The sequence below is a fragment of the Strongylocentrotus purpuratus genome, unplaced genomic scaffold, assembly GCF_000002235.5.
Source record: "Strongylocentrotus purpuratus isolate Spur 01 unplaced genomic scaffold, Spur_5.0 spur5_scaffold_10, whole genome shotgun sequence".
NCBI lineage: Eukaryota > Metazoa > Echinodermata > Echinoidea > Camarodonta > Strongylocentrotidae > Strongylocentrotus > Strongylocentrotus purpuratus.
Genome location: NW_022145595.1, coordinates 25222265 through 25245669, shown reverse-complemented (window position 1 = coordinate 25245669; position 23405 = coordinate 25222265). Strand labels below are relative to the sequence as shown.

The 23405-nt window shown below is 34.1% G+C and overlaps 1 protein-coding gene across 4 annotated transcripts in view; it reads left to right on the top strand.

The window, feature by feature from the left end:
* LOC100892295 (gastrula zinc finger protein XlCGF57.1) overlaps window positions 1-22993 on the top strand; it is a 38895-nt gene extending 15902 nt beyond the window's left edge. Inside the window, exons 6-8 of one of the 4 annotated variants that reach the window (XM_011672296.2) lie at window positions 1172-1252; window positions 11032-11133; window positions 18070-21645. In XM_011672296.2, the coding sequence (XP_011670598.2) occupies window positions 1172-1252; window positions 11032-11133; window positions 18070-19466 (1580 nt within the window). In that variant the 3' untranslated portion in view covers window positions 19467-21645. Of the gene's footprint in view, window positions 1-1171; window positions 1253-5520; window positions 5778-11031; window positions 11134-18069; window positions 21646-21673 lie in introns of those variants that run through there. The other 3 variants (XM_030979882.1, XM_030979881.1, XM_030979883.1) reach the window with 3 other exon arrangements.
* Window positions 22994-23405: the final 412 nt, after the last annotated feature.

Sequence of the window (23405 nt, the reverse complement as noted above, 5' to 3'; positions counted from 1 at the left end):
TTTCAAAAAATTTGAAATGGAGCCTCCAAAATGAAAAACTTAATTTTTTGCCTGGACAGATTACCATCAAACTCAGGACATGTATGTATCTTGCAGAGCCAATGAACTGATTAGATTTTGGGTCAAAGGTCATGGGGCTCATCTATTAAAACAGAGCTTGTGAACGCATTCTCATCAGAACTGATGGATGGATTACTATTAAACTCAGGAGATGTATGTCTCTTGCAGAGCCAATGAACTGATTAGATTTTAGGGTCATGAGGTTAAAGAGCAAAGGGTCATACATGTATATGAAAAAAAGCTAGAAATCACGATATTGTGAGAACCTGTTAATGAATTACGATCGAACTTGAACTCAAATGCAAAGGAGAATGCATACGTTGATCACTCCTAAAGAACACTAGACATTCAGGAAAGACTTCTTGCAAATGCCCAAGAACATTTAAAAAAAAATCAAAAGTGGTTAGAGATATTCAGAGATTTGCAACCTCTATCCAGCTGTCTGAAATTTGAGGTTGAAAAAACAGATATTCTGTTTTATGATATAAAATTCACTGCAGGGACTCTATTACCAATGGGAGTGTATATATTGAATTTCAAATTGTTATAATGCTTTATTCAATGTGGCTGATAGACCTTTTCATGAATGAATGTAATAATAGATTTCAATTGAAGGTATGAATTGTAATTTATTTTCACCACAAACGTGACTGACACTGTATACACTATACACACAAAAATTATTCTTAATTTTTATTGCAGTTCTTTAAAAGGCTCTTCAAAGTGGAGCTGATTTTGTTTATAGGGTATATTTTCTCTTTTTCATTGTTTAAGGAGCTAAGTTGTTTTGAAAAGGGTAACCATTTTCTCCAAAGGTCTATTATTACAGGCTCAAATCCAAACAATCCCATTATTAAAGGTTGTAAACATTTTAGTAGGTCTTTCATATATTTGAAAAGGTTGATGACAGCGCATTTTTACCATCCGTAAGTTGCGTCAGTCGAAATCTGGTCACGTAATTGCTATGTCCTCATCTTTGCAGCCTCCCTGAATACTTATTTCCACACTTGCTCCGCTCGCTTTAAGGATCCGTTCGACATGGTTTACGAAGAGAAAATTAATTACAAAATTGTACAACAGAATCATGAATCACTTTCTTTTCCCTCCCCAGAGTTGGACAATGGACAAGACGAGATAAACTCACTTATTACGGCATGCAGTGGAGAGAAGTCCCATCTGTGTTTACATTGCAGTAAGACATTTACTGAAATGAACTGTATTGAAAATCCTTATAAATGTTCTCATTTTGACAAGATTTTTTCTTGCCAAGGTAATCTTACTACCCATTCAAGAACGCGCAGTGGAAAAAAGCCTTATCAATGTCCCTATTGTGACACAGGATGTTCTCACAAGAATAATCTTACTAGGCACCTTAGAACACATAGAGGAGAGAAACCCTTTAAGTGTTCCCACTGTAATAAAGGATTTTCTCAAAAGAATGACCTTACTAGCCACCTTAGAACACATACAGGAGAGAAACCTTTTAAGTGTTCCCACTGTAATAAAGGATTTTCTCAAAAGAATGACCTTACTAGGCAACTTAGAACACATACAGGAGAGAAACCTTTTAAGTGTTCCCACTGTAATAAAGGATTTTCTCAAAAGAATGACCTAACTAGGCACCTTAGAACACATACAGGAGAGAAACCCTTCAAGTGTCCCTATTGTGATATAGGATTTTCTGAAAAGACTAAGCTTACTATGCACCTTAAAACACATACAGGAGAGAAACCCTTTAATTGTTCCCAGTGTAATAAGGGATTTTCTCAAAAGAAAGAGCTTACTAGGCACCATAAAACACATACAGGAAAAAAAACCTTTAAATGTTCCCATTGTGAGAAGGGTTTTTCTTGCCAAAGTAATCTTACTACCCATTCAAGAATGCACAGTGGAGAAAAGCCTCATCGATGTTCCTATTGTGATACAGGATTTTCTCAAAAGAATAATCTTACTAGGCACCGTAGAACACATACAGGAGAGAAACCTTTTAAGTGTTCCCACTGTAATAAAGGATTTTCTGAAAAGAATAATCTTACTAGGCACCTTGGAACACATTTAGAAGAGAAACCTTTTAAGTGTTCCAACTGTAATAAAGGATTTTCTGAAAAGAATAGTCTTACTAGGCACTGTAGAACACATTCAGGAGAGAAACCCTTTAAGTGTTCCCACTGTAATAAAGGATTTTCTCAAAAGAATAATCTTACTAGGCACCTAATAACACATACAGGAGAGAAACCCTTTAAGTGTTCCTACTGTAATAAAGGTTTTTCTGAAAAGAATGACCTTACTAGGCACCTTAGAACACATACATGAGAGAAACCCTTTAAGTGTTCCCACTGTAATAAAGGATTTCCTTAAAAGAATAGTCTTACTAGGCACCTAATAACACATACAGGAGAGAAACCCTTTAAGTGTTCCTTTTGTGATAAAGGATTTTCACAATAGAATGAGCTTACTAGCCACATTAGAACAGATACAGAAGAGAAACCCTTTAAGTGTTCCCAATGTACGTGATAAGGGTTTTTCTTGCAAAAGTACTCTTATTAATCCTTTAAGAAAACACAGTGGTGAAAAGCCTTATAAATGTTTGTATTGTGATAAGGTCTTTTCTCATTGAAGTAACCTGAGAACCCATTCAAGAATGCACAGAGGAGAAAAGCCTTTTTAATGTTCCAATTGTATAGAGGGATTTTGTAGTAAAAGTCATCTTACTAAACATCTGAAAAACACATTGGACCATGATCGCTGTTCCCAATGTGATATGGAATTTTCTCAACAAAATAATGTTACCTTTCATATAATAAGAAAAAAAATGTCAGTAATGATTGATTTTTTTCTCATTTTATAATTCAATGATTTGTAATTAAGAGATGAACTATATTGACGCACTTCTAATGGTGATATACATGTACTTGATTTGAACATTGTATCTGACAAACCTTCAAAGAAATCACACATGGGAGAAAATCAGATCACAGAACCAAATATAGTAAAAGTCAATTGAAGAATCCAATAGCCATGTATGAGAACAATAAAGAACTTGCTAATTTTCCAATTGTGAAAATATTTCTAAAAAATCTAGTGTTGCAAAGCTTCTCAGGAAAATTACACAAATGAGAAAAGCCTACTGTTCCTGTTTTGATTTATCAACAAACCAATCTCTTTATCCATCTAGGCATACAGTGAAGAAAATCTTAATCTACTCCTCTTCTTATGACATCACCTCCCCATTATGGTTTGAGGTTTTATCTGTCACATTACCCTCACAACCATATACTGGTACTCTGTAGTTTTTTTTATTGACATTTGCGGTTGAAAAGCCAGACAATGTGTTTGATGAATTGAAATTCAATGCATGGACTCCGTTTCAAATGGGAGTGCATTTATTTAATGTCAAATTGTTATAATTCTTTATTCAATTTAGCTGATTGAAGTTTTCATGAATGAATAAAAAAATAGCTTTAAATCAAAGGTATGATTTGTAATTTGTTTTCACCACCTACAGCTCTGTATACACACAAAAAAGTTATATTTTATTTTATTGCAGTTCTTTGAAAGGCTCTTCAAAGTGGAGCTAATTTTATTTATAGGGGATATTTTCTCTTTTTCAATGTATTAGGAGCTAAATTGTTTTTAAAGGGTTACCGTTTTCTCCAAAGGTCTTTACAGGCTTCTGATGTTATATTTTTCGATAGAATCATTTGATATACACAAAATAATGTACATTCTTAAATACAAAGGAATACACACATAACAGGACAAAAAAGCAGGTGACAAAGGGGGGAATAAGATGATAAACCAGTATGTATGCAGAAGGGGGGGGGGGGGAGCAAAATTTCTTGGCAGGGTTTATCTTCAATATATTGATATCACATTGTAAGCATCTAATAACAAATTAAAAGGGGGGGACATTGGAATACATGTATTACCATTAATGAGCTACAAAGAAAATTGAATATTTAACAAGTATTTTTTCATTTTGTTTTAAAGCTTTGGAATGATACAGTTTGTAATGTCATTGGTTAATCCATTCCAGAGGAATTGCCCTCTATACCTCACACTTTTTTGTTGTCCTTGGTGTAGTTTATAGAATATAGAATGTAATTTATTTGAGCTTCTAATGTTATATATTTTTATATAATCGTTTGATATATACCAGTCACTATACCTTTGAAGCAGAGATCTGTTAAGATGCCTAAGCTCCCCCAATTGTAATTGACATAATTGATAGACAGTTTAAACACAATATTTGAGAATAATATTTGACGTATGTGCTATATTGTGTCTTAAATGGCACGCGTATGTAACAAAAAATATTCTGTTAACAAGAGAGATTTTGAAGCATTGGCCCACAGCATAATACTGGTACCTAACGATAAATGTGGTAAAATCATTAAATTACAAAATAAACAGAACATGTGAGGGTAAAACAAACTTCAGTTTGCACATTACACCAATGATTTGATCATTTGAACAATCAAACATAACTTATCAATATGTTTTGACCATTGGAGCTTTTTCGTCAATTGAAAGACCTGAAAATTGCACATGCATTATCTGAGTCAGATTATTTTAGACATTTACAACTTTCAAATTTCAAATTTTGTGTTTGGTGTAATAAAGTGCATATAAGTTGTAGAGGGTAAGACATTAACTTAAAACCAATCAAAAACCTTGATTATTTCAATATATTCATTTGATACATTAATGACTTCAAATCTGAGTCACTTAAAAAAACATTTGCGTCATCTGCAAAGATAACATGACAGTACCTCCAACACATTTGGAATATCATTAACATAAATGGGAATAAAAGAGAACCCAGAGAATACATTACGAAAAGCTCTCAAAGTGAGCACTGGGCCTGGGCCCCGCTATTTTATTGGGTTTCAAAATGATAGGAGAACAAAAAATATGCATTCCTCGTTTCTAAAAATATATTTACATTTCGATTTGTTTAAAAATCTAACAAGTTCAGGTTAAAATCTCTGAGTACATTTTTTTTTCATTGCACATTTTGGATAGTACTGCTGTTAGATAAGCACTGGGCCCTGTCTTATAAAGAGGTGGTATTAATCGCAACTTATTTGTTGATTTGAATTGAATTTCTTTATTGTTTTGCACAAAATAAAATGAAGGCATACAAATCGTCTTACAGCTCACATGTGTATAGAATATAACAATACATTAACATATCATAGACAAATAACTATAAATAACATAAATAACATAACCATGTAGTAGAATTTAATCTCTCTGTTGAAAGCCAGGGGAGTTATTTGATTATTTGTACTCCCCTGGCTCCCAATAGACAATACTAACTTAGATATATTCTAGAAAATGTACATGACAACAATCAATGTCATTTAAATATAACAAGTCACAGCCAAGATCTAAAATCGATTATTCATCAATTGTTAAAAATTTCAGATAAAAACTGTTTATTTTTTTTGGTGACAGACATAAACTAAACGTACATCATACTGGATGGCGAAGAGGAGAGACAAGAGAGAGGACGAACGGGAGAGAGAGAGAGATAGAGAATGAAAGAGAGGAACAGTTTAGTGTGAGAATATGATGCAATTTCATTCAGAACATTGCTTTGTAATAGACATTATTTTTATATCACCTGTGCTTAGAACTGTTACATATATGAAACACTGCTATGCATGCCAAGAAATAAAAATACAATTGTATACTAGTGTAAGGTTTTAATTTTACTGATCCAAGTTGTTATTTGTTTATTTTACACTGTACATTTAGCTTTCAACTCTATTACACTAGTACTATTACACTAGTACATGTACATATAGATGGTAGATACACTGTACAGTTGAAAGAAGAAAATTGATGTCAGATAGAAGTGGCGAGAAGAGAGACATGAAAGAAAGAGGAAAGAAAGAAGAAAGAAAGGAAAGAGAGGAAAAGGAGGAAAAGTGCAGTGTGAGATATTGAAAATTTGTTGGAATTGATAGGTCTACGTGTCACTCACAAACTACCAACCATAACAGCAGGAAGGACCCCCTTCCCCCTTGACCTCATAAAAGTTGACCCATCTTCATCACCCCCTGTACTTCCAGGATATGAAGAGAGAGAGAGACAGACAGAAAGAGATATAGAGAGAGAGAGAGAGATAAAATGAGAGGGTAGGGGATCATACTCGGGAGGTGAACAGGGTCATTCATCTACAGAAATTGTTGTTATACGCTTTCATTGCAATTGGGAGAAAGGACCTGCCGAACCTATCAGTTCTTATTCTAGGTAGCCTAATTCTTCCTGATCTATTAAAAACCACTTTATTATGCAGAGGGTGATTAGAATCCTTCATAATCTCTTGGAGCTCATAGCCAATAATGCCCTTTCTGCCTTTCTGATTGATATCGATCGCAGCTATGTATATAAGAGATAGGAGACTGCAACCTTGCGATTGATTGGAAGACTTGCGATTGATTCAGATCAATCATAGCTCTTTATAAGACAGGGGCCTGAGATAAAATAAAATCACTCTGTTTTTTTTACCCTTTTGTAATATTTCAATACAATGTAACTCTATATAATTTATGATTAAATACATTAAATCAATACATTCTTTTACAATGAACTTATTATTTGAATAATGAAGACACCAAATCCATAACCATGACTCTCTGGTTTTTGCCATAAAATATTTAATTAGGAAATGTTTTCCAAGGAATTCATGTCATCTGTAGTGTTAACCATGTTTCACTCAAAGCAATAACATCTAATTCTACTTTCAATAACTGAAGGTACACAGATAAAGCTTCATGGTTCTTATTCGAGCTTCTACAATTCATATGAACAAGTAAAATATTTCAAGAATTTTGAAAAATCAACGATCATATTAAAATTGTCAGGGAAATATATGGTGTACATGTATCTGTTTCACACACTCCATCAAAGTTATCATCAGGTATAATACATTCTTTCAATACATATAGACATACAGTAAATATAATTTTAAAGACATGTAAGAAAATTCTTTTAAAGAAAAGAAGGGAAAAGTCAAATATTCCTTTAAAAAAAGTAACATGTCAGATAAGAGATACCGGTATATGCCTAATTGGTGCAGTGTAAGATTACTCTTAGATTGCATCAAATAAGATAATTCAGTTACATTGTAGTAATGACTGTTAAATACCTCACTTAAGAAATCCAGCCATCTGATTGGTCAAAATTGCATTCATAAACTTTAACTATTCCTGTAAAATTCCCGGTAAAATTTCAGTTACCATGGTTACGGGGAAAATAGTTCAGTCTGGGTGAAATACCCATAGGTTCACATGTTAAAAACTTGTTTGAGCGATCGAGGATACCGTACGTGTGCCAAGAATTGGTCAGTAATTTCAATACGGCAAACAAGGCAAAAATGGCTAAAGAAACTCTTCTAAGATTTCAACTTCTTGATGATGATCAAATGCAAGACTTGCTGACAGCAAGAACACCAAAAAGAGTACATGAAATTATCCATAATTTTTTTTTTTAAATAGATCTAGTAGGCCTAGTTTCTAGTAGTGCTAAAATCCTTCTCGTAGAGATTGCACACATCCCTATCTCGCTATCAGCTATCTGCTATGCATTGGCCATTGCGCACTCATGCTAAATTGGTCGATGTTTTAATTACCAGAGATTCAAATTAATATTGCTCGTGATCCTGAAGGTGATACTCAATAAGTGAGGTGTCATATGAAAGCCAGGTTTTTCTCCATATTCCCCACAGGGCCGGCCCACCCCCAAAATTGTAAAAATATCTTGCTTAGACTAGAATCTAGATCTAGTCTACTCTCAAAGATACACTCATAAAAAATAACCGTGCAGATAAACTAGAGAAAGGCCAAGGTGGTGTCATAAGTTGACTTTTTTGGGGGGCATATAAAAGTATTAATGACTGCTTTAATATACGAGAAATAGTTGTTTTTATACTCTCTCGGGAAGGTTACAATTGGGCTATTGCCCTCGGCACGCCTCTGGCAATAGCACAATTCGTCCTTGTTTTCACGAAGTGACGGTAGTGAGGAAAATCGTAACGTAAAGTGAATGCAATTTTTTTTCACTACCGTCACTTCGTGAAAACAGCGACGAATTGTTACCTTCCCTTGAGCGTATAAAAACAACTATTTCTCTCAAAGCAGTCATTAATACTATACTATGAGATACATAGTTGTTTTTATACGCTAAAGGGGACGTTACATTGTGCTATCGCCCCAAGGCATGCCGAGGGGTGATATCACGATGTAACCTTCCCGAGAGCCTATACAAACAGCTACCGGATGCCTCGAATATGAAAGCAGTCATTATAACATTTATATACAGAAAAGGGTCATAGAATACATGTGCGACTTACCAATCATGGTAATCAAGTTTGTTTACGCTATCGAGACCTAGTCTTAATAGGGTGTCTGATCGTGCACCACTCAAGTTTATGTGCTAAAATCCTTCCCATTGAGATTGCACGCACATATCCCTATGCAGTCTAGATCTACGTGAATTAAGAAAGTTATTTTCAAATCGAGATCGGCTGTCGTCTGCGCTGTGTTTGTAGCAACCAATTTGATCGCACAAAAAAATGTATGGTAGTCGCGCTCCGCACAAACTCAGTTAATTAATACGCAAACCAAAGGGGATCGCAGTACTCATACCCGCCTACCAGTCAATAGTCTTTTGAAAAGTGCCCTTGACTGGTAGGTGGGGCATGGCACGACTCCTATTTCGACCGATCAGATGGCTAGATTTCTAAAGTGAGGTATATAATACAAATTAAGGTTGTGTCAAATCTTCTTTGCAGTTGATAAGTTTCCTGCTTTGGGTGCTGGTTTTGTTTGGGACCTATATAATAATTCTTTCATACGAAAACCATGCGCCCTGAACATTACCTTTATGGAAGAGTCTGTATGCTCCTTGAGGCAATTTTCAGTTTTTTCGGTAAGGCCTTCTTGGATTGTTCTTTAATTACCTTCCATTTTGTAACAACTCCTGTCTCTTGTGATATTAATAAAACTATAATTGGAACATCACATTGACGTGTTACTGAAGTAGGGTCGCCAACTCGATGGCGACGGTCTATATCTTGCTCCTGAAAATCAACTTTAATTCGCTTGGCTAATTGACAAAGTAGACTATTGGTGTTTTCTCCACGCTTCTCTATGAGACCAAAGATTCTTTTGCAGCTGCGTCAAGAATACTGCTCTAAGCAGTTACATTCACTTGGTGTTCTGGGTTTACAATTTTTGTTGAGGCTCGTATCCAGTTCATTTTGAAGATGTTTGATAACTGTCTCCCTCTCATTCACCTTCAGCTCAACATCCATCAAGGTTGATTTGGCCTTCTCTGATGAAGTTTGAAGGTACTGACATTTTGGTGCGAGTTCACCATAAACTTCAATTAATCTTCTGAGATCTTTTTCAATAGTTGTAAAGGGTTGATCATGATGATCAAGTTTCTACAAAATGTTATCAAGCTTATTTTAATAGCTGTGTCCAGTCAAATATTGGGTACATGAAAATATAACATGTTGTTATTTTCTGGAGGTCTGCAGAAGAGTTTAAAGGGAGTCATGAGAAATACTTGTTAATGCCATCTACGTCTTCTTTTGGACAACTGCACATAAACGAATGGACTTGATTAACTGGGTCAGCGCGAGCTAGCGTTTTCGAAGCAGACCGAAGTTCTCTTCACGCTTCAGTTTCGTGTATGTTGCACGCACGTGAATACGTGGGCCGACTGCGATCGCGTCGTCCATAGTCGTATCGTATTATACCCGGTTGTCCCCGAGTAGGGCCACGGGAAAGACACAAAGTCCCGTCATGCCACACTCCCTTTAAATTAACCAAGGCATTGGATAAAAACTAATATCAACTAAACTGCTGGCAAGTTCCAGAGTTATATTAGGGACATCATATGCTTAATCATTTTGACTTACACAGAAATCAAAGATCATATTTTGCTCGGTTCTGTTAAAGCTCATCTGCACTAGTTTGGCCAAAGGGATTAGACCACCGTGCTGGTCACTGACAGGTGGTTATTTTATCAACTCAGCTCTCGATTAACTAAGAAAAAGAGGATTATGGGGGACCAACGGGTACCGCTAGGGCATTATAGTCTATGAAGAGGGAGCAAGTAGCTACAAGTAGTTGGGGGGGGGGGGGGGCTTTAAGGTAAATTTTGGCGAAAGACAAATTTTCTTTTATTTACGAGTTATAAACAAATCAAAGATTTTACTGTATCCAGTCCAACTGTATCCTGTCAAAACTCAAAAGTGACTAATGTGAAGTTGACTGTATTGAAGGTTTTAGACCATTACATTATGGTCTGCAGCTAGGCAGTCTGGATATGCCTTTTGATGTCTCTTCACACTACAGTGATTTTAATTTTAATTTTGACACTTACCATAAGTATACCTTTTCTTTAAAGGGACTTGGTAACATTGTTCAGATGAGAGATAGTGGTGCTAAGGTAGTGACTTCAATACTAGATATACAATTAAAGATAATCTGACAATTTGAGTGAAAACGGACCATAATTATTCATAGTACAGATTGGGAAAAAACTGATCTGATTGATTGCTTAATTCTCCCAACTATATTATTACAATTTAATTACATTTTAGGTGAATACATTCCATTACAGACATTTAAGTGTTGACAGATTTTCTATGGCCTGTTTTATGTCTTTTTTTATGGAAAAACAGTTTGGAAAATTCAAGAATGGTTGGGAGAATTTACTGTAAATCACTGTTAAAGGGTGTCATACATCAACGCCTTCAAAGAAAACCATAGGTATCTTTGTGGTTTGAGAATTTTGTTAGAATTTTTTGCATGTCAGAGGGTTAGTACAGTATAGAAGGAATATAGTAAGTAACATTTTATACAAAAATTAAGCAATTTTTTCATCGACCTTCAACAATGTTACAAAGTATCTTTAATAGGGATGTAATTACTTTGTTTTCCTCCCCAGAATTGGACAATGGACAGGACAAAATACACTCACTTGTGACAGCATGCAGTGGAGAAAAGCTTCATCGATGTTCATGTTGTGATAAAAGATTTTCTGGAAAAAGTACGCTTACTAGGCACCTTAGAACACATTCAAAAGAGAAACCCTTTAAGTGTTCCCACTGTAATAAAGGATTTTCTCGAAATAATGACCTTACAAGGCACCTTGGAACACATTTAGAAGAAAAACCCTTTAACTGTTCCCACTGTAATAAAGGATTTTCTCGAAATAATGACCTTACAAGGCACCTTAGAACACATACAGGAGAGAAACCCTTTAAGTGTTCCCAGTGTGATCAGAGATTCGTTTGCAAAAGTAATCTTGTTACCCATTCAAGAACACACAGTGGATATATTCCTCACCGATGTTCCTTTTGTGATAAAGGATTTTCTCAAAAGAATGACCTTACAAGGCACTGTAGAACACATTCAGGAGAGAAACCTTTTAAGAGTTCCTACTGTAATAAAGGATTTTCTGAAAAGAATAGTCTTACTAGGCACTGTAGAACACATTCAGGAGAGAAACCCTTTAAGTGTTCCCACTGTAATAAAGGATTTTCTCAAAAGAATAATCTTACTAGGCACCTAATAACACATTTAGAAGAAAAACCCTTTAACTGTTCCCACTGTAATAAAGGATTTTCTCGAAATAATGACCTTACAAGGCACCTTGGAACACATTTAGAAGAGAAACCCTTTAAGTGTTCCAACTGTAATAAAGGATTTTGTGAAAAGAATAGTCTTACTAGGCACCTTAAAACACATACACGAGAGAAACCCTTTAAGTGTTCCCACTGTTATAAAGGATTTTCTGAAAAGAATAGTCTTACTAGGCACCTTGGAACACATTCAGAAGAGAAACCTTTTAAGTGTTCCCACTGTAATAAAGGATTTCCTGAAAAGAATAGTCTTACTAGGCACCTAAGAACACATACTGGAGAGAAACCCTTTAAGTGTTCCCACTGTAATAAAGGATTTTATGAAAAAAATGACCTAACTAGGCACCTCAGAACACATACAGGAGAGAAACCCTTTAAATGTTCCCACTGTAACAAGGGATTTTCTCAAAAGAATGGCCTTACTAGGCACCGTAGAACACATACAGGAGAGAAACCCTTTAAGTGTTCCCACTGTAATAAAGGATTTTCTGAAAAGAATAGTCTTACTAGGCACCTTGGAACACATTTAGAAGAGAAACCTTTTAAGTGTTCCAACTGTAATAAAGGATTTTCTGAAAAGAATAGTCTTACTAGGCACTGTAGAACACATTCAGGAGAGAAACCCTTTAAGAGTTCCCACTGTAATAAAGGATTTTCTCAAAAGAATAATCTTACTAGGCACCTAATAACACATACAGGAGAGAAACCCTTTAAGTGTTCCTACTGTAATAAAGGTTTTTCTGAAAAGAATGACCTTACTAGGCACCTTAGAACACATACATGAGAGAAACCCTTTAAGTGTTCCCACTGTAATAAAGGATTTCCTTAAAAGAATAGTCTTACTAGGCACCTAATAACACATACAGGAGAGAAACCCTTTAAGTGTTCCTTTTGTGATAAAGGATTTTCACAATAGAATGAGCTTACTAGCCACATTAGAACAGATACAGAAGAGAAACCCTTTAAGTGTTCCCAATGTACGTGATAAGGGTTTTTCTTGCAAAAGTACTCTTATTTATCCTTTAAGAAAACACAGTGGTGAGTGGTGAAAAGCCTTATAAATGTTTGTATTGTGATAAGGTCTTTTCTCATTGAAGTAACCTGAGAACCCATTCAAGAATGCACAGAGGAGAAAAGCCTTTTTAATGTTCCAATTGTATAGAGGGATTTTGTAGTAAAAGTCATCTTACTAAACATCTGAAAAACACATTGGACCATGATCGCTGTTCCCAATGTGATATGGAATTTTCTCAACAAAATGATGTTACCTTTCATATAATAAGAAAAAAAATGTCAGTAATGATTGATTTTTTTCTCATTTTATAATTCAAAGATTTGTAATTAAGAGATGAACTATATTGACACACTTCTAATGGTGATAAACATGTACTTGATTTGAACATTGTATCTGACGAACCTTCAAAGAAATCACACATGGGAGAAAATCAGATCACAGAACCAAATATAGTAAAAGTTAATTGAAGAATCCAATAGCCATGTATGAGAACAAGAAAGAACTTGATAATTTTCCAATTGTGAAAATATTTCTAAAAAATCTAGTCTTGCAAAGCTTCTCAGGAAAATTACACAAATGAGAAAAGCCTACTGTTCCTGTTTTGATTTATCAACAAACCAATCTGTTTATCCATCTAGGCATACAGTGAAGAAAATCTTAATCTACTCCTCTTCTTATGACATCACCTCCCCATTATGGTTTGAGGTTTTATCTGTCACATTACCCTCACAACCATATACTGGTACTCTGTAGTTTTTTTTTATTGACATTTGCGGTTGAAAAGCCAGACAATGTGTTTGATGAATTGAAATTCAATGCATGGACTCCGTTTCAAATGGGAGTGCATTTATTTAATGTCAAATTGTTATAATTCTTTATTCAATTTAGCTGATTGAAGTTTTCATGAATGAATAAAATAATAGCTTTAAATCAAAGGTATGATTTGTAATTTGTTTTCACCACCTACAGCTCTGTATACACACAAAAAAGTTATATTTTATTTTATTGCAGTTCTTTGAAAGGCTCTTCAAAGTGGAGCTAATTTTATTTATAGGGGATATTTTCTCTTTTTCAATGTATTAGGAGCTAAATTGTTTTTAAAGGGTTACCGTTTTCTCCAAAGGTCTTTACAGGCTTCTGATGTTATATTTTTCGATAGAATCATTTGATATACACAAAATAATGTACATTCTTAAATACAAAGGAATACACACATAACAGGAGAAAAAAGCAGGTGACAAAGGGGGGAATAAGATGATAAACCAGTATGTATGCAGAAGGGGGGGGGGAGCAAAATTTCTTTGCAGGGTTTATCTTCAATATATTGATATCACATTGTAAGCATCTAATAACAAATTAAAAGGGGGGGCATTGGAATACATGTATTACCATTAATGAGCTACAAAGAAAATTGAATATTTAACAAGTATTTTTTCATTTTGTTTTAAAGCTTTGGAATGATACAGTTTGTAATGTCATTGGTTAATCCATTCTAGAGGAATTGGCCTCTATACCTCACACTTTTTTGTTGTCCTTGGTGTAGTTTATAGAATATAGAATATAATTTATTTGAGCTTCTAATGTTATATATTTTTATATAATCGTTTGATATATACCAGTCACTATACCTTTGAAGCAGAGATCTGTTAAGATGCCTAAGCTCCCCCAATTGTAATTGACATAATTGATAGACAGTTTAAACACAATATTTGAGAATAATATTTGACGTATGTGCTATATTGTGTCTTAAATGGCACGCGTATGTAACAAAAAATATTCTGTTAACAAGAGAGATTTTGAAGCATTGGCCCACAGCATAATACAGGTACCTAACGATAAATGTGGTAAAATCATTAAATTACAAAATAAACAGAACATGTGAGGGTAAAACAAACTTCAGTTTGCACAATACACCAATGATTTGATCATTTGAAGAATCAAACATAACTTATCAATATGTTTTGACCATTGGAGCTTTTCGTCAATTGCAAGACCTAAAAATTGCACTTGCTTTATCTGAGTCAGAGTATTTTGGACTTTTACAACTTTTTAATTTCAAATTTTGTGTTTGGGGTAATAAAGTGCATAGAACTTGTAGAGGGTAAGACATTAACTTTAAACCAATCAAAAACCTTGATTATTTCAATATATTAATTTGATACATTAATGACTTCAAATCTGAGTCACTTAAAAAAACATTTGCGTCATCTGCAAAGATAACATGCTAGTACCTCCAACACATTTGGAATATCATTAACATAAATGAGAATGAAAGAGAGCCCAGAGAATGAGAGCACTCAAAGCTGCAATTTGCTAGGATGAATACCTTTATAATTTTCTATCCTTTAAACCATCTTAATCCAGTCAAATACTAATCCCCTAATTCCATAAAATCTGAGTTTGGCAAATAACAATTGATGATTAATGTAATCAAAAGATTATGAAATATTCAAGTACAAACCAACAGTATGTTTTTCTATCATCAAGATGTGTCACTTAAAGGTACCCCTCGTGTAATCATATGCTTTTGTAAATATATATGTTAATTCAGGTACCCTAATTTATATACAACCCTATGAACCGGGACCTACAAAATACAAGCTTTGCTTTTTAGTAGATTCCCCACTTTATTGATTGATTTATATGATTGTATCCTCTGTTATAACTATTATCATGTACATTATGTTTTCTATATTGTATGTTTAGTTATAATAATTACCATGTTTATTGTGTTCAATTGTGTTATCTTTGATAAAGTGAAATAAATAAAGTTGAACTTGAAACTTGAAGAGCATTCATCTCCTGATCTAAAAAGTCAGTTACTGCAAGCAGAGTTGAATGACCAGTTCTAAATCCATATTGAAAGCTATAGATAGCAAGTTATTTTTCTCTAGAATTATAACAAGCGCATATAAAATAAACGCTTAAGAGTTTTTGAAAACTCTGGTAGTATTGATATAGGACAGTCATTTACAAAATGATCAATATGACCCTTATTGAATATGGGAGATACCTTTGCCCAGACGCAGACAAAAAGATAAGTTAAATATATGATTAAAACATATTATAATTGATAAATCTATATTCTGTTTCATAATGGTAGTACTGATACTATCATGACCTGGGATCTTCTTTGGTTTTAACTTTCTATTTCAATAATTTCATGTTCTATGGGTTTTAGAAAAAAAATAGACTGAGAAATATGGCCTTTTAAGTAAATCAAACATCAATAAAAATCAATATTAAATGTATCAGAACCTTGGCTCCAGTACTTACAATGTATTGATTAAATTTATTTGCTATTTTATTGGAATCTGTAATAACAGAATTTTCATTTTCATCGAAACTGGATGAAATATCTAAATTTTGGTTCTTCCCAAAACTTTATTAATAGCACCCATAGTTTTGTACAATCAATCTTACTATCATTTATTAATTTAGTATAATAATATTGTTAGGAAGTTTGAATTGTATTTGTCTGAATATTGCTACATCTTTTATAATTTGTACCTTAGGTTTTTTTCATAATTTGTTTATTCAAGCATTTTTTTTTTTCTACATGATTTCAGAATGCCAGAAGTTATTTAGGCTTTCCTTTAAACAAATGGAAAAGAATTTTCAAAAATATTTTTGAAATGTGTAGAAATCTACCATATGCTATGTTACACTACATTCTAATACATTGTCCCATGATACATTACTGAGGCGATTTCAAAATTGTACATACGGTAATTATTTTCCTACATGTCAAAAATATATGTATTTTTAGATGATTAGATAATGGTTTGATATCTGCCTTAGTAATAGCAAAAATAAGTAAGGGATCACATATATCTGCAATCAATATACCATTATATCCCACATACTAAGAATCTTGCAATCCGATTGGTCTAATTGAGGTCACATGATAAAAGATCGATAAGTACTATCTACCTGAGATAGGTCTTTTGTAAGGGAACTTTTTGCTGCTGCCCCACTTGCCATTGAATATGCGTAACAAAGTAGGTTACGCGAAATGTCAATGTCAATGTCAAATGAGCGCGCATCGACTTTGTTACATTGTATGCATGTTGCGCTTTGTAGAATCTAGCTGAAGCTAAACTGTCTGCAGAATCAATTCTTTTAATTATGTAAAATTCACTTTAAATAGACCTTATTGCCGATGTGGGATATAAAACAAATGTTAACCTCCTTTACTCGGGCGATGGATACAAACTATCATCGCCTCTGTGATCTCGGGGCTACCATATCATCCCTCGCCTTGCGGCTCGAGATGATAGTAGCCCCCCGAGATCACCTCAGTTATGATAGTTTGTACCCTCGTAGTCGATTAATATTTGCTTACTATTTACAATCCAGTCCTTATCATTCATAAAATATTATCAAAGTAGCACCGGGCCCCGCTATTCTATTGGGTTTCAACATGTTAGGAAAAAAAATGTGCATTCCTCGTTTCTAAAAATATATTTACATTTCGATTTGTATAAAAATCTAGCAAGTTCAGATTAAAATCTCTGAGTACATATTTTTTTTTTCATTGCACATTTTGGATAGGACAGCTGTTAGATAAGCACTGGGCCCTGTCTTATAAAGAGGTAATATATGCGTGTTTCCAGCAACCCCCCCCCCCCCTTTTCAGCAAAAGTCTGGTGTGTAAAGTCAATATGGGTCGAACTTTTTCTTTTGTTATACAAGCCTTTTTCAGCAAAAGTCTGGTGTGTAAAACCAATACGGGTAGACCTTTTTCATGAAAAAAAAAATGGTGTACGGTACATGTATTTTTTTCACACACTATCAAAGTTCTCATCAGGTATGATACATTCATTCATTACATATAGACATACAGGGAATATAATTTTGAAGACATGTAAGCAAATTCCTTTAAAAAAAGAAAGAAAAGAAGGGAAAAGTCAATATATTCCTTTAAAAAAGTAAAATGTCAGATAAGAGATATGCCTTGGTGCAGTGTAAGATTACTCTTAGATTGCACCAATTAAGATAATTAAGTTACATTGTTATAGTACAAATCAAGGTTTTGTCAAATCTTCTTTGCAGTTGATGAGTTTCCGGTTTTGGGTGCTAGTTTTGTTTAGGACCTATCAAATAATTATTCCATCGGAAAACCATGCGCCCTGAACATTATGCGAAGTTGACTGTATTAAAGGTTTTAGACCATTACATGATAGTCTGCATCTAGGCAGTCTGAATATGCCTGATGGTGATATCTCTTCACTCGATCTACAGTGATTTTAATTTTAATTTTGACACTTACCAGAACTTGACCTTCTCTTTAATAGGGATGTAATTACTTCGTTTTCCTCCCCAGATTTGGACAATGGACAGGACAAAATACACTCACTTATGGCAGCATGCAGTGGAGAGAAGTCCCATCCATGTTTACATTGCAGTAAAACATTTACTGATGAGAACTGTGGTGAAAATCCTAATCAGTGTTCCCAGTGTGATATGGGATTTCCTCATAAAAGTACTCTTATTAGTCATTTAAGAACACACAGTGGAGAAAACCCTCATCAATGTTCCTATTGTGATACAGGGTGTTCTCAAAAGAATAAAATTACTAGGCACCTAAGAACACATACAGGAGAGAAACCCTTTAAGTGTTCCCATTGTGATAAGGTTTTATCTTGCAAAAGTAATCCCACTACCCATTCAAGAACGCACAGTGGAGAAAAACTTCATCGATGTTCCTATTGTGATGCAGGATTTTCTCAAAAGAATAATCTTACTAGGCACCTTAGAACACATACAGGAGAGAAACCCTTTAAGTGTTCCCAGTGTGATACAGGATTTTCTCAAAAGTCATATCTTAATAGCCACCTTAGAACACACACAGGAGAGAAACCCTTTATGTGTTCCCATTGTGATAAGGGTTTTTCTTGCCAAACTAATGTTACTACCCATTCAAGAACGCACTTTGGAGAAAAACTTCATCGATGTTCCTATTGTGATGCAGGATTTTCTCAAAAGAATAATCTTACTAGGCACCTTAGAACACATACAGGAGAAAAACCCTTTAAGTGTTCCCACTGTGATAAGGGTTTTGCTTGCCAAAGTAATCTAGCAAGGCATCTACTGACACATACTGGAGAGAAACCTTTTAAGTGTTGCTATTGTGATACAGGATTTTCTCATAAGTCATATCTTAATAGCCACCTTAGAACACATACAGGAGAGAAACCTTTCAAGTGTTCCCAGTGTGATAAGAGTTTTTCTCATAAAGATAATCTTATTATTCATTTAAGAACACACAATGGCAAAAAGCCTTATCGATGTTCCCATTGTGGTAAGGGATTTCTTCATAAAAGTACTATCATTAATCATTTAAGAAGACACAGTGGAGAAAAGCCTTATCAATGTTCCCAGTGTGATAAGAGTTTTTCTCATAAAGGTAATCTTGTTATTCATTTAAGAACACACAGTGGCAAACAGCCTTACCAATGTTCCCATTGTGATAAGGGATTTCCTCATAAAAGTACTCTTATTAATCATTTAAGAAGACACAGTGGAGAAAAACCACATCAATGTTCATATTGTGATTCAGGATTTTCTCAAAAGAATAATCTCACTAGGCACCTTAGAACACATACAGGAGAGAAACCCTTTAAGTGCTCCCATTGTAATAAGGGTTTTTCTTGCCAAAGTAATTTAGCAAAGCATCTATGGACACATAAAGGAGAGAAACCTTTTAAGTGTTCCCAGTGAGATTCAAGATTTTGTAATAGAAATACCCTGACCCGTCATTTGAGAATACACAGTGCTGAAAAGCCTTATAAATGTTTCCATTGTGATTGTGTGTTTTTTTCTTGGAAAAAAATAAACTTAATACCCATTCAAGAACGCACAGTGGAAAAAAGCTTATGTCCCTATTGTGATATAGCATTTTTGGAAAACACTAAGCTTGTGTTCCCAGCGTGATAAGGGATCTCCTTATAAAAGAATCATTTTACAACACAGTGAAGAAAAGCCTTATCCATCTACCTAATGTGATACAATATTTGTTCAAAAGTCTAATCTTACTAGCCACTTAAGAACAGATACTGGGTACAAGCCAGACACCCTTAAGTGTTCCCAGTGTGATAAGTGATTTTCTCATGAATGTAATCTTACTAGCTAGTCATCTAACGATACATACTGGAGAAAAGCCATTTAAATGTTTACTCTGTAATGTTTACTCTGTGTATGATCTTGCTTATTGCCTAATAACAAACAAGAAAAATGCTATATAAATGTTTCAAATGTAATAAGGGAGTCTGGTGTATAAGTGATCTTACTGCCAAAGGAAATTAGTGCCGCGGTGGGACTCGAACCGCAGACCTTGTGATCCACAGTCCGATGACATATCCACTCGACCAAGACACTTCTTAAAATGACACCTGGCTCAAATACTGCCCAGGGAGTGGAGCACGTTGAGATCAGCAATTGAATCCAATGACCAGGGTATCAATAAAGACAATGTAAAGTACATGTGTACTTTGAAACTTAGTATTAAGCACTATACCAATGCGACTATTAAAGGTGTATTATAAAGAGGTATACAATTGTGACTTTTATTATTATAAAGGTTTTTTGTTAATCTAGAAGAAATCCTTATTTCATAGCCTTGTTAGAACATATAGGAGAAAGCAGGGAATAAAGGCCATATCAACTTCTCAATGCAATAATGGAATTTCTCAAAAATGTCCACTTACTAGCCTTCTACATTGAAGAAACGTTTTATATTGTATTGTTCAATTAGGGGCTAGGAGTTTTTTTGGAAAGAATCTTTTTTATAGCAGATTTCCGGTTTTGAGAAAATGTCCTAAATAGTGTTGCTATTTCATGTGTAAGACTATATGTTCATGTACATTTATATATTTTCAGTGTCATGAATGTAGATTTTCATTTTTTTTTCAGTGTCATGAAAACAGTCATGAGTCCATGTAGCAATATTTTGTGTACTGTGAATTTATTACAAAACTCCAGGAGGGGGGCATTACAACACATGGCGTGCTTGACATAAGATTTCATTTTACAAGCTAAATAAATCCCAAATTTTGTTTGTACAAGTACTCTCAAATAATCAAGAAGCGATATATATCTTTTCTCGTATATGATGTTTATTCCCCAGGCAACCATTTAAAAGGATAGTATATGTATTTATTATTGTGTGTACAACATATACATGTGTGTGTTTACTCTGGAAAATATATTTCTAGATTGAATGTAACCTTGATATTGATATTTCTCTTTTGTATCTTTTATCAGATTTTAAAACGATTTACTCATATTTTTTATTTCTCTGCTCTCATTCAACACAACTTGGGAGGACTTTTATCCCTAATTGATCTCTGTTTCATAGACTGAACACTTTTACATAAAAGGTTTTTCCTCCTTCATTTGTTATGAAAGAACCACAGTATTATCATGTGTATTAATAGTGATTTTGTTTATTATTACATGTATCTGGAACTCGTGTTATTGTATTGTAAGCATACGGCACACTATAGGATTTCACTAGCATCCTATTTTCGATGAAGTTGCAAAATATGAACATTCTATTATGTAAATTGTTATGATTGTCTAAATTGTGGTATATCACCTTTATCATTCTATTAACCATCTCCTCCTGTCAATTTCTAATACATCTCATTTCATTCCATCCTCAACATCATTTTTGTATAAAGGAATTATTAAGTTTTATACAGCATTGCCACACCTTCAAGCTAAGCGTTAATATATGGCAATCCTTCTTTCTTATTCTGTCATGTTAATATTACGATGTAAGTGTTGTACTTTGATGTGTATTAATTATATGTTTATTATTGTGATTATGTTGTAATTAGTTTGTAATTTTGGAAAGAGCGATGAAGAGAAATGAATAAATCAAATTAAAATAAATCAATAAATTATTCATAGAATAAAATTTCCAGAATCTTGCAATCCTGCTTGTCGGAGGAAATTCAAATCAGCTCTGAATCCTAGTGATGTCTGAACAATCGTGCAACATTCTACAATTTGAAGCTGATTTTGCATTTACTTTATATAACGAGGAGATTATTTTTGTTTAAATTTCCATATATGATGTAAATGTGATTTATTGGAAAATCGGATCACAATGGAGTTACTCAAGGTTACTTTTAAATTTCTTAAGGGCTGAAAATGAAAGAAAATATATATATATATTTTTTTCTTTCTTACACTTCAAGTCAGTTCAATTTAGTAATAGTTTTATTTGAAAATGCCTTGCAACCATCTCTCAATCTCATTTCAATTAAAAATTGCATTTAAGATCAAGTGAAAATATTGAAGAAAATCTGATAAATTAATCAGAAAACACCAATTGGTATCTCCTTGAATGGCCTTTTTGAGCATCTCTCCCATCTGCTTTATACTAAAATTTCATGAGTTTCCATTTAATTTTCTGGGTTGTTGATGAAAGAAAAAATTAAACATGTATTTCATATAGCAGGTTTGTGTAACCATAAGTGCAATACACCTGTTGTTAAATCTAGGGTGTATTTATAAGTAAGCCTTTTCTGTAGAGAAAATTAAAATTAAAATTTGTTGGTCGTGAGCAAAATGGAGAGGTCATCGTAAGGTGTGTGATGGAGGTTGTTAGATCAACTACAACTTTTAAGATTCGTAACATAAATTTCCCCTGATTTCATTTAAAAAAAAAAATTCTTCTGCTGTCAGGGTGGACCCCCCCCCTTTTTTTTTTAAAGTATTATATCAGGTGTACGATCTAGGGCTAGCATTGGGAATGGGTAGGTAAGGTTGAGTACTGGCTCTGTGAGGGATTACATTATAAAATAAAAATTCTATAATAAGTTATTGTAATCTGCTACTTTATGATTTAATTGGGGGGGGGGGGTGGAAGGTTGCCCTGATGTAAAAGCTAGACTTCATGAACTATGAGAAAAGGGGAATACATGTATTAATTTGTAACGCATATCCGCTGTGCCTTCTCTCCCCTTCTCTCTCTCTCTAGAATATACACTAGTCAGTCCCATGTGATGGAAAGGTGATTGAACCACCTGCCTATGGAAACCAGGTGGTTTTCTAAGACCCATGGGGATGGGGCAATTCAGTATGATGATAATAATAATAATATATTTCTATACCACAAATTGAATGATGCCTCTAAGCGGTTCAGAAGGAAACTAGTTTATAAGTAAAGGAAATAGAATTTGCATTACAAATTACATCAAATCATCAAATATAGGTCAGAGGGCTATTCAGGAACAAGACTTAAAGAGTTGTGTTTTTAGCATTGTTTTAATTGTATTTAAAGAAATGGCATAGCGAATTTGAAGGGGAAGATTCTTCCAAAGATATGTAGCTGCATAAACGAAAGAGCGTTGACCGTATTGTTTGTAAGATATAGTGTGAGACCGAGAGAGGAGAGATAATCATTGAGAAGCAGATCGCAAAGTCCGGACAGGAGTGAATCGATGAAGGAGTTCAGAAAGATATGAAGTAGCGAAACCATGGTTAACTCTTGAAAGTAAAGAGGAGAATTTTGTAAGTGATGCGAGAAGTGAAGCCAGTGAAGGTTTTGAAGAACAGGGGTAATGTGAAAAGTACGAGGAACACAAGAAACAAGACGAGCTGCTGTGGTTTGGCTGGAGCTTTGAGGTTATTTTGGCAGGAAGACCAAAT